The sequence below is a fragment of the Ambystoma mexicanum genome, chromosome 6q (genome assembly GCF_040938575.1).
Source record: "Ambystoma mexicanum isolate Mex_15411 chromosome 6q, UKY_AmexF1_1, whole genome shotgun sequence".
Lineage (NCBI taxonomy): Eukaryota > Metazoa > Chordata > Amphibia > Caudata > Ambystomatidae > Ambystoma > Ambystoma mexicanum.
This window is the reverse complement of record NC_090937.1, coordinates 1,168,230,111-1,168,242,378: the sequence shown is the minus strand read 5'-3', so window position 1 is coordinate 1,168,242,378 and position 12,268 is coordinate 1,168,230,111. Positions and strand designations below refer to the sequence as shown.

General features: G+C 45.7%; 1 protein-coding gene across 1 annotated transcript in view; it reads left to right on the top strand.

Moving 5' to 3' along the window:
• N4BP2 (NEDD4 binding protein 2) overlaps positions 1-12,268 on the top strand; it is a 2,396,815-nt gene that overhangs the window by 123,159 nt on the left and 2,261,388 nt on the right. The window contains exon 2 of the mRNA XM_069631771.1: positions 7,864-8,164. Within this exon, the coding sequence (XP_069487872.1) occupies positions 8,047-8,164 (118 nt within the window). The 5' untranslated portion in view covers positions 7,864-8,046. The remainder of the gene's footprint in view (positions 1-7,863; positions 8,165-12,268) is intronic.

The window sequence follows — 12,268 nt, the reverse complement described above, 5'->3', positions numbered from 1 at the left end:
CTCCTCTCCCTATATTCCCTACATGACCCCCACCACTCCCTTCAGTGTTGCGTAATAATGTAATTGTGTAAATTCATGCAGTACGCCTCTAAGTACTCAGATTCCCCCTACAACCCACCACCCCATGTTAATGTTGTCTTTTTTAAGTCCCCTTTTTCTTGTATTTTTTTTTCTTGTTTTTGTTCACACCCACATAAACTGTCTCACTACCCGTTTCCGCCTTTGTGCTATTGTACAGACACCCTTCTGGTAATGCCTGTGCCATCTGTAAATGCATTATTGTAAGCACATTCTGATCGCAACTGACATCCCTGTTCTTCAAATAAATATAAATACAACACTTTTAAGGGCTGGGTAAGAGGTTGTAGTATAGGAAGTTTGTCTCTTACGTCTCACTCTTGTCTTGTCTGGGCTTTCTGTGCTCTTCATGGCCTATATTCTTGTAATTGGCTCACACAAGGTTATTGGTTAAATAACAAAATCCATCAATTAATATCTAAAATCTTTCAAATAACTGAAATGCGTCGGACTTGTGTGTATGGCTCTTTGTAGTCACATTAATGGGCAACATCCTATAACTGGTCAGACAGATGTATGTGCCTGTCTGCAAATTTCTGTCGTTGGCCACCACCCTTGTCTGTCCATTCGTTAACATTTTTGTGCCAGTATGTTCATAGAATATTTTAAATATTGGATTAGGAGCTATGTCTGATTTACGGGCTAAACCGTATTTTTTTTTGTTGTTTTTTGTGTGTTTTTTTAGTTCTTTTCCCTGCCCTTCCCTGAGGTAAACATTTCAATTTGCAAGCTACTTGCCAGCCATAAAAAGTCACTCTCCACTTCAATTATATACATATACACAACACACCACACACCATTTCTTACTCCCCAAGAGACCATTATCAGTAGGCAATAGCTATTGGCGAGTGCACATTTTGTACCCAGAGTACCTCTGTGCTTTGTTGGCTTTTAGTTATGTTTTTTGTACTTTGAGCTACAGACTCCTTCCCTTTCATGTTAGGGTCACTAATTCAAGTTTGAGAGATTGTTTTGGTTGGCTCATCTTGACTATAATAATTTCCTGGCCTTTCTTTCTGTTGCACCTGTAAGTACTTGAAAGCTTTCTAATTACTGTACTGTGTCTCCACACTGTGCTACTCTCCTATAATGAATTCACTTCTGCTGCTCCTCATACTCAAATCTACCTTCTTTCTCCCTCCTTTCTCCCTCCTTTCTCCCCCCTTTCTCCCCCCTCTCCCCCCTCTCCCCCCTCTCCCCTCTCTTTTCTCTCTTTTCTCTCTCTTCTCTTTTCTCTCTTTTCTCTCTTTTCTCTCTTATTTTCTCTCTCTCTCAAAAGGGTTGTGTTCAATTTTTCTTAGACATCCGCAAACTTTGAGATTTTCTCTCTTTTCTCTCTTTTTTCTCTCTTTTTTTTCTCTTTTCTCTCTCTTTTCTCTCTCTCTCAAAAGGGTTGTGGTCAATTTTTCTTAGACATCCGCAAACTTTGAGACCCACCCCCATCTGTTCCTTTCGAGCCAAGGAAATGACTCTCATGAATGTGTCCAACTTCATGGCCTCTGCTAAGCACTCCAACCTATCCTCTATCCTAATTCTCCTTGACCTGCCTTCAGCCTTTGACACGGTTGATCGCTCTGATCTCCTTAATACTCGTTCTTTGGATTCGCGATCAATCTCTTTCCTGGATTGAATCCTACCTTGCACCTCACCAATCCTGTCTCCTGGAGTAACAACACCTCTCAACTCACACCTCTAACTGTTGGTCTTCCACAAGGCTCTGTCTTGGGTCCTCTCCTCTTTACACTCTACACCTCTGCTCTTGGGGCTTTAATCTCCTCTTTTGGCTTCTCGTACCAACTCTTCACAGGCAACACCCAAATCGTATTCTCTTTTCCCGAACTCTCCTGATCTCTGTATCCAAATTTCCAACTGTCTCCCATTAAATATTGGATAGCTTCACACTCTCCGAAGTTAAACTCTACCAAATCAGAGGTACTTTTCTTCCCTGCCAAACACTCTCATGCTTTCCTCTGCCTATTCAGTTCTCACTTGACACTCTCCCCTACTCTTCTTCAGCTAGAAACTTCACTGTCATCTATTACCCTTCTCACACATTCTCCATGACTCTCCTCACACCTTCTCTACTTTCATCTCCAAAACTGGAACAGCAGCCCGCCTCAACCTCCTACATATTAGGAAAATCAGGCACCTCCTTCCAGTCAACACCACCAAACCTCTTTTAACAACTTTTGTCTTCTCTAAACTGGACTACTGTGCCAGCATCCTCTCCCCAACTATGCTTTGTCCTCTCGACAAGATCATGAATTACCAGGACTCTTTGAACTCAGTCCCTTCACACCTACTTCCTGGTACCGTCACCAGGCTGGATGGCTTTCTTCTCCTGGTTCACAAATCTCTCCGTGGTAAGGCACCACTGTATCTATCCTCCTCTATCCAACTCTACAAGTTTTCTCATAATCTGTTGATGACCTCCTCCCATGTGGCCAGGGGACACCATCCGCTACCTGATCATGACCCTCAGGCGGCTATACGAGGGAGGATCACGTGAGAGTAGACAGCTACCAGGGAGATGTTATGGCTTCATTGGATGAGGCACGGTATCACCCATTTCCCCATGAGGAAGACCCCCCGCCCCCGTTACCCAATATCCTAAGGGCCTATTGCCAGGCGTCTGCCCCCCCCCTCCCCCACCCACCCCATAGAGAAAATCGGGATACCTTTTCCCAACATCCTTTAGGCCAAACTTCCAAACTTTCTTCCATATTGAATTATTGAGAAAGATTCATCAAGGGATATGCATCAGAAACCATCAGTGGACTTCATTTCCCACACCACCTAAGTTCTGAGACAAGGAGGTTGAAGGAATTGATGCAGAGCAGCAGGAGCGTCAAGCCTAATGAGTGTGCTCGTTGTTGGATAAAAACGCCTGTGCGCGGAACCTGTAAAAATGGTAACCGGACTATGAACGGGAGCTCAGGAGAAGACGTGGTATCTCCATTGAAGGCGGACAGAAGCTGGAGGCACTAGCTGGTATGCGGAAGCTGGAGACGTGAGCCAAGCAAAGAAACTTGGCAGCCAAGAAGGGAAGTAACGTGGTGTGAGCGAGGCGTGCCGTGGAGATTCCAGAATCTACAAGTGGGGTTCCTCGTGTCCGGCAGCCAGGAAAAGCAGCGTTGTCCTTACTGGGAGCAGAAGAGAAGCCAACGTGCAGGAGCGGAGCTGTGAGAAGCTGGAGAGACGTCGGAGCCGTCCAGATGGGAAGCAAGCAGCAAAGATACGCTGCGTAAGCGTGAGGAAGACCAAATACACTGCACAGAGCCTGTGAGTCCGCACGAGCAGAGTGGGGACCCTGGGGCATTTCGGCGACCGCACCAAAGAGAATTTGAACATTATGAAGTTACTGAAAGTGAAATAACAAGATTGTATGTGAATTAAGAAGGCAAAGTGCTAACCCCATTAAAAGGTTAATGCAAATGTGGGGGAACGTTTAAAGGAGCTGTGAGAACAAGTAGATATGCCGAGTTAAGAAAGTGTAAGCTGCTTGGAAGTAAAGAGGAACTGTGATCTATGAGAAGTCCTGGCAGGGGAGTATATGAGGCAAATTGCAAACCTACAAGGAGTGTCAAGCAGAAGCTGTGTGTGTGTGTTAACCAAAGAAGGAACTTGTGTTTCAAGAAGGAACTTTTTGTTAAAGAAGAACTTGCAAGGCTGAAACAGTTTTTATCGAACAGGATTGCTGTGAGCCAAGAAAGACACAGAGAACTGCTAGACCTAAAGACATTGTGATGAAGAATCCAGGGGAAGGCAATCCCCCCCCCCCCGTGGAACTAAGGTCTTTTCCATTTTGGATAACATTTACTTTGGAGTAGTTCTATTCTTTTTTATATATCACATTTCGCAAAAAGCAGGTTAAATACATTTCCCATGTCACTTTATTATTTTGTTTTTAGTGTGAAGGTCAGGATAAAACATTTGGACACACTCCTCTTTAGAATGGGTTCAGAGAGGCGCATTTTCCCCAACCCATATACTTTGAATAAATGTCTTTAACCAAAAACATGACAACTTTGTGACCGGTTTCATTCCTGATCCCTCACACCTCCCTGTGCTGCTTCTCGCTTCCGCTCTTGCTCCACTTGCATGACGTTCTCTTCCCCTGGACATCCGAGAAACATGTCACACATATTTAAAGCAAACTAAAAGTCTGCCTCCTGAGTTACCCTCTTAACCTACCTCTCATCTGCCTTCTAGCTAACATGTTTCCCTCGCCTCTATCCTGCCTCCGTCCCGCACTTCCTCTGTCTCCACTCTTAGCACTTACAACCATCATGGTCACATCCCGAGCACAGCTGGCCGTCCCGCCTACCTGCACTTACAAATGTCTAATGTTGGTTGTCCTTAATCTATCTGTGTCCACTTAAATGTATTGTCCCTTGTGACTTTCATTTACTGCCCTCCTCAACGTGGTCAGAATGTCCCTCAAACTCACCCCATTGTAAGAAGCTCACTACTTCCCGTCAAATCTAGATTTATTATCTATTGTACGTTATTTTGTGATCAAAAGAGCATTGTTGTTCCTTCTGTATATAAATAAATACATGTATCCTCTATGGGAGTGCTACAGAGGTAAGTATTTAGTTAATACCATGTAGTATTTTTATGAATACTTAAAATGTTTTCTTGACTATTTGGGCTTTTTTCAGGTTCTTGTAGTATGCGTGGATTTATATTGAGTTTTTACTTGTTTCGCTGTCTGGCATAGATAATCTCAGTTTCATTATCACAATTCTTTCATGTTACTGTGGGGTTATAAGTGATAGGAGAATTGTCAGAGGAGTGCTGCTTTTAACGAATTTGACAAGGTGGGTACCCTTTCAGTTGGAGGGGGGTGGGGCGCATCCTGATTATTTGTTGATGTTTCATATGAGAATTAGGTGAATGAAAAGGCCAAGTTAGGTCTAAGCATCCAAGTAGGTCTAACTTAACTCCTCAGACATCGGATTTTGTTAATTATGGGTTCAAGCCACAGGTGTAATACTCTCATGGGAAGCATTTTGGGTGGAATTGACTGTAGGTGTGTAGTATTTGTTTTCTCTAGGAAATGTGTTTCATAGTTTGGGTGTGCGTCCTATTTCCGCTGTGGTGATGAATGTGTTGCTGTCTATGTATCATGCAGCATGTCGATATGCATCGTGCAGCAAGGGGTTCAAATAATGTGCAAGGTTTCCCTGATATTTTGGGGGATGAGATTCCTTCAGCACTTATTAGGCTCCCCTTTTGGTTTTTCCATACTTGGGATACTTTTTCCTACGTTTGGGTAGATCTTGTCAAGTACGATAATGCGATTAGGATATTTAACGGAAATAAAGCAATAGTGTTCAGTTATGCGCTTGGTTCTCACTTCTGGTAAAAAAGTATTTAAAAAAACACACTGAAGTCTTAATATCTGGCGTTTTGCTTCTTGTATGTGATTATACATCATTATATCTTTATTCATTAGTTACTACTTTTAACTGACATCTATTACAGTGTTTGCTAGGGAGAATTTAGCAGTTTTTGGCATTTGGTGATGGCGGGGTATCACTCCATTGCATTTTGTAAGGGACGATTGTCTAAAAGCAATTTCTGATTGGTATTTTGGTTTGCTGAAATGTACCATTTGTCAAATCTGTCCCTTTGGAGGCATACATTTGCAATGTGGTAATATCATTTTGACTGCTGTAAAGGTACAGAAGGAGGGGACTGACACACAGGTGGCATGATTGTTGGCATACTCTTTATTTAGTAGAATAAAGAGGAAACCTATCTCTCTAACTCTAAGAGGGATTTCCCTGTCTCAACTAAGGAACTAAGGATACTATCCGAATGTCCAAGTAAATCAAAAGTCCACTGTCGTGTGTTAAAATGCCTACTTCTATTCCTCACTCACACTTGTAACTAAGAATAAAGAGGAAAACTGTTTCCTTGGTCCAGAGCAATGACTCCCTTCCTCCAGACAATGTTCTGTCGATCCAACTGTAGGTGGGAACTTCGCCTGCGAGTACGACTCCCTTCTCCAGGTCTCGGTTCCTTTCAGGGATGCAAAACACAGTTCCAGTTTGTGGTGTTGTAAAGTTGCCACTTTAAATCGAGAAGGTAAAAGTTCCAACACAAACATCATTCCTTATTGCCATAGTTAATTCCACTATTGGGGTCCTGGAGAATGCCTCCCTTCTCCAGGTGTCTTGGCGTCCTTGCTTCTGCAGTGCCCAGGGAATTACTCCCTTCCCTGCCCCGGACGTTCTTTGGCTTTGCTCCGTGAGACGCACAGTCTGTGGGTATAGCTTCCTTCCCCTGGTTTCTTTTAGACTCTTTGCCACAGCTCACAAAGGTCGGGGGATCGACTCACTTCCCTGGCCTTTTCTCCAGCTTTTCAATCCAGTTCACAACGCCAGGGGAATCACTCCCTTCCTCTGGCCTTTCTCCTATATTTGCACAGTTCACCACTACCCGTGGGAATGCCTCCCTTCCCTGGTTTCTCTCTATGGTTTGCAAAGTTCTGTAGGTGAGGGTCCCACTTTCTCTCTCTCTCTATCTTGAGGCTCTCTCGATGTCTGCAAGGTTCGGTGACTTACTTCCACCTGGTTTCCATTTTTCCAGTTCTCTGGCCTGTCTGCCGATTGCGAACCAAAAAAGTGATGCCCCTTTGGTGACTCTTGCATCACGTTCTGCATGGCTCCGCAGTGTGTCCTGTTTCGCCGGCTATGCATCCTCTCGGCGGCGCATGGTCAACCTTTTTCTAGTGTGTTCCATTCGGTCCTTCCACAACAGACCGACTGGGGATGCGTCCAACTTCCGAGATGCGTCCTGAGAAGATTGTTCAGTTCCTCTTCCTTCTTTCCGATTTTGGAATCTTGCGTTTCCTCCAGGGAGGGCTCAACTCCTTCTTCTGGAGTCCTGCTATTCTACAGTGGTTTCTCTAGTGAGCATTCTCGAACAACTAGAAGGCTCATTGTTCTGGTCAGAAGTGCTCCTCATGGCTCCCCACCTCCTTCTCGTCTCAGTCTCAGTAGATCTCCCTGAGATCTATTAGGTTCTTCCATGGCCCAGTATTTTGCTTCTTTTGAACCCGACAGTGATACATGGGACAACAGGGAGGGGGACATTAGGGAAGGTGTTTTGGGGTGTGGAATACTGCATTCTCCTCATATTGTCGTCCTTAGTCCCATAGGGGCGATCCCTCCCCATGAGATCCACCCTCTGACTACCACCCCCAGGGCGAGTATCGGGTAGCGGCCTCACCTCCCTAGCCTCATGGGAAGTGGCTCCCCATAGGGGAAAAGGGACGACATCCAAGGATTCGTCACACTGAACAATTGCCTTCGCCAAAGTTAATACAGAAATACAATTTCTACAGCAAGATCAGATCATGAAAAATGCTTTCAGTTGAATGCAAGCTATTAAATGTAACTAAATGCGAAGTATCGTAATATTCAAGTGATCATGAACTTGTTTAATGGTTAGCACTTTTTTTTTAAAGCAGCAGAACTTTAAAGCAAGCACGTGGCGAAGTACGTGCTTCATAAGTAAAAAATGAATATAACCTATTTCAAAAGTAAAAATTCCAAGTTGTATAATACTATCCAGGCATGCAAAAATCACTCTCCCCTATATTCCCTACAGGGCCCCCCACTACTCCCTTCAGTGCTGCATAATAATGTAATTGTGTATAGTCGTAGGCGGTATGCAATGTACGGAACCCTTAAATAGAAAAATGAGACCAAAACAAATGCATTCTTCATGCTGCCAGGGACTGTCTAACCTAGATGTTCTGTTTTCTTGCAGTTGGTCAGTCTTCTGGGAACAAAATGAATTTCAAGTCAGAAAAGGCTTCTTGGAGTAATGGGACATGTCATGGAAACAGGAACCAAGAACTCCAGTCCCTGTGAAGATGCCTTGGCGTGTCAAACGTTTGTCTTCCATGCTGAGGACAGCTGGTGCTCTCTTCTGCGTTCTTAAATTTTAGACATGTTCCAAGACGCACGCAGTACCAGTGAAGAAGAACTTCTTGGTAGTATGTCAGAGATGTTCTCTGACATAGATCCGGGAGTAGTCTATATGGTCCTGTCTGAGTCAGATTTTAAAGGTAAACTTCATGTGGTTTGCCAGTGTGTATTATCGTCATTGTACAATTTGCAGAGTAAGTGAGTGTGGCCACTAAACAGAGCAACATTATACTGATTTGCTGATGTCAGAGGAAAGTCTATTCCATGGTGCAAGACTCTGTTATGTGTATGTTTATTTATATGGCACATACACCACATATAGTGGTTCCTTGGTTCCAGTGCACTAGGGAAAAGATGCTGAAGTGAAGTTACATTGAAAGGCAGCAGATAGTAAATCAAACTTGTGTGCAATGAGAATCCATACTGAAAGAGAATTCTAAAGATAGGGTAGTAAAACTGTGATGACACACGCTCCCTCACGAACCTGATGAAAGCTTGGAACTTGCGGATCAGAGATGCCTCACAGTATAACAGCAATTGAGTTTAGAAGAAAGGATGCTAGACTCACCTGTAAGAAAGAGAAAGACTGCGCAGAAGGCCTTAAATATGATCCCCAACTTAATAGTGAGCCAATGGAAGTTGATTGGAGTGGGTCTATAACGTGGGCTGACCTGCATAGGTAAAAACCAAGGAAGTTGCCAAGATTTGTAAAATCTGTAGGCTTCTGGGAGGAAAGAATCGGATATAAAATGAGTGTGAATTGTTTAAATGTGATTGAATTAGAGCTGAGGCAATAGAAAAGCGAACATAGGGGACAACAAAGGGGGAAGCTCTAGCATAAAACACACACGCAGCGTAAGTAAACCTGTCTAAGGAATCTGGTAATTTGAGGAAGCAGTAAGAGATGATAAAACTTGAATCTGTTTTTGACAATAGGGATTTGAAAAGCAAAGATCCCCAAGGACCAGGGCTAAAACTAAGGACCCCAGATACTGTTTTGGTTTCCAATGACCACCACCTTAATCGTATTGGAATTGAGTTTGAGAGAATTTGCGCTGATGGAATGGGAGATAAGTCGTACAGACTAGAGAATGAGAAGCTGTGGCAACCCGCTTCTCATTCAACTTAATTAGGGGTGGAGTGCAACCCGCGTAAATTATATAAGGCAAAATAAACAAAGGAAAACATTGAAAAATGGTAACGGATATAAACTGTGAAGGCATCACACGTGAGCTGGTGAGGGAAAGAAGCAGAGTGGAACTAGAAACAGATTGGGGATGATATGCAAGGGAAGAGCATAACCTATAATGCCAAAGGAATGGAAGCAACCAAGTAAGAACAAAATCCTGGGCCTGGCGTGCAATGGGGAACAAGCTTGTTTAATGCTTGAAATACGGCCGTTCCTACCTTCTAGTTTGCTGCTACCTATGGGGGAACATCCAGAGTGGCTCTGAATGAGAAGGGGCTTCCAGAGTGACATGGAAGCCTGGAAACCGGTGTCGCTGGTGCAGCCCGGGGGTCTACCTGCTGACGGAGCAACGCTATCCCGGTGGCTGCCACTGAGACCCGCGGCGCTCCTGGAGACCGGGGCTGCTAACTTTGGGCCTTTGATGTGGGCCTGCTCCTGCCGGGATCTGGGAACCCTGCAGAAGGCAACATTATGCGTGCCGGCTTCCCTTGAGCCTATCTCCACGCTGCGTCCTACGCATGATGACATGGCTCAGAGCCGGGAGTTTGCCTACTGGCTCACCCTGCTATGATCATCCGGTGTGGCCAAAACATAAGGGGCCACGGCGTAAGACTGCTTCTGGTTCCATTCAAGCATACCCAGGCCTGGAGTGCCTCTGGTGGTGTGGCTTGGCAGCCTGTGTAGCCTGGGTATCTCCTCTGGGTCCTCGAGCTTCCAGATTGCCGCTGGCTGCGGAGGGGCCGCAGGAGCTGTTGAGCCACAGCCTGTGCCTGAAGAGGGGTGCCGCTCCCTAGTGTGCCCTACCAGTGTGCATGAGAGGTGCCTCAAGTCTGCCCCCCCCACGTTGCTCTGATCTGGAGCCCCTGACCCTGCAAGCTTCTCATAGGTTGGCGACTCTTTTCTTTGTTCTCCAGCTACACGCGCTGTCCATAGGCCCCACCCTTCGTGATTCGGGCTCTTATATCCTCGGGGGCTGCCTGGGGGGGTTGTGCAAGTGACGCCATGGCTAAAGCGAAGTCTCAGAAACCAGGAGACATTGCCTCCCTTTTACAGATTCAGGACAGAGGGAAGAAAGATTATGGGGCAACTCCAGTCTAGTATCGCAGACCTGATGGGCAAGATATCGTCCATTGACAAGCGTGTTGATGAGACCGAACGCTGTGTGGCTGATGTTGAGACCACCTTGTGCGAAAAGGCATACGAGGTCAGTGGATGGGCCCAATGTATTGAGTCCTTGGAAGATAAAGTGACATATTAGTGTTGTCGGGAGTGTCGGTGGATCGCATTTGCAGTGTGGCTTGACGGCAATGTTGCTATGTTGTTGGGTCCTTTCCTCAAGTGTTCTGCCCTGACTGCCGATCGCTGAGCAGCAGCAGTTGCTACAGTTGTGACCGGGTTGTGACCAGACTACGGCTGGGCTGTGCTAGGCTCGGCTGACACAGAAGCAGAAATGTGCCCCTGAGGTTCTGCACCCCCCCCCCCTGTACCAGGGGGCCAGAAGAAGAGAGCGATGAGGGAGGTGAGATGCAACCCTCCCGAGTAAGACACTCCCCGCTTGGCACTGCGTATCAATACAGTGAGTACATACTGTACCCTGTGGGCTAGCTGCACTATGGGGGGGGGGGGTGAGGAGAGGGTCCCTGCACTACTCCTTTTACATCTTGTAGGCGCCAAAGCGCCGCATCAGACCGGCAAAACCCCAGCATGTCAAAGTCCCAGCCAACCTAGATGTGGTAGCTGCCAAATAGCAGGTCCCCATTAGCCCTTAGCCATCCAGCCCTTTAATATTTTACATGGTGAGCGCATTGTGAGTGCTGTTTTATTGGTTGGCAGATATAGGTGTGAGGTGGTGGCAATGTCCCTGCATTTACCATGTCTTAGCATATTCCTTAAAAACTAAAATGTCGAAATCCTCATTCCATGGAATGGGAGTGAAAGTTCACCCAAACTTCTCTCCACTGACGATGGCAAAGGGACTTTTGAAGAAATCTGCTCTGGGAGACACACAAGACCAAACCCTGCAAGCTTCCTCCGATATCCGGGGTTTCCTGAGACCGCTGCAGCTGGAGCCACTGAACAATATACCTACTGTTGGGCCCACACTACCCACATTGACTACGTACCCACAGGACCTTGAACCCTTTGATATTTGATGGAATCTGAACTCACAAGTCCTATGGCCCCACTTATGTTAGAGAAGCGCAGCCCCCTCCACCCCCTCCTGCACTTGCACTGGGGAATCTAGATCTAGAAGCACCCCATGCCGCAGAAATAACCTTAGCTCAAGTTCATTTTAGAGAGGGGGAATCTATATTGCACCCGCTCTTAAACGACCCTCCAGCAATCCATCTTGATGTCTCAGAGAACCACCAAGCTCGAGATGATGAGCGGAACTATATAAACCTCCCCTCATAGGAATTTGAGACTTTTCACTAATCTGGTCCCACTCTGAGAGCAGCTGACAAGGGAAGCAATTGAAGTACGACTGGTTCAGAAAACCCAGGATCTGGACTGTTATTCTAAGAGTGATTAACCTATCTGGCTGCCCAATTTTATATGTAGACTCTGGAGATTCTACAGCGACATCTTCAATCTCCTTTGTTTAACCGACACCCAGAAGGTCGTTCGGGCCTATTCTGATGGCAACCTCTGTGTTGGAATTAACATTAATAGCAACAAATACCACCATGCAATGAATACCACCATGCTATCGCTGGAACAATTATGAGACACTGAACGTCAAATCCTCCGAACAAGTGTCCCGGCTAATGGTGCTACATTTGAAGGCTTTTAGCATTATGGGGTACATATCAGCAAGCAATGCTTTAACCACCAATCTCTGAGGTGAATCAAGTTCAGTTTAGCCCGAGGAAGGCGACCACCCTACCATCATTGCTAACGACTCAGGTTGAATTGACTGAGAATCTTGCTTTGGTGCAGTCTCCTCCGATCACGACAGAGTTGGCTCTTATGCAGGAAACCTCCTTGCTGTAGGCCTCAGAGGAAGCCGGGGGCGGCTCCACAGTAATCGTGGTTCCTCCACCTGAAGAATCGC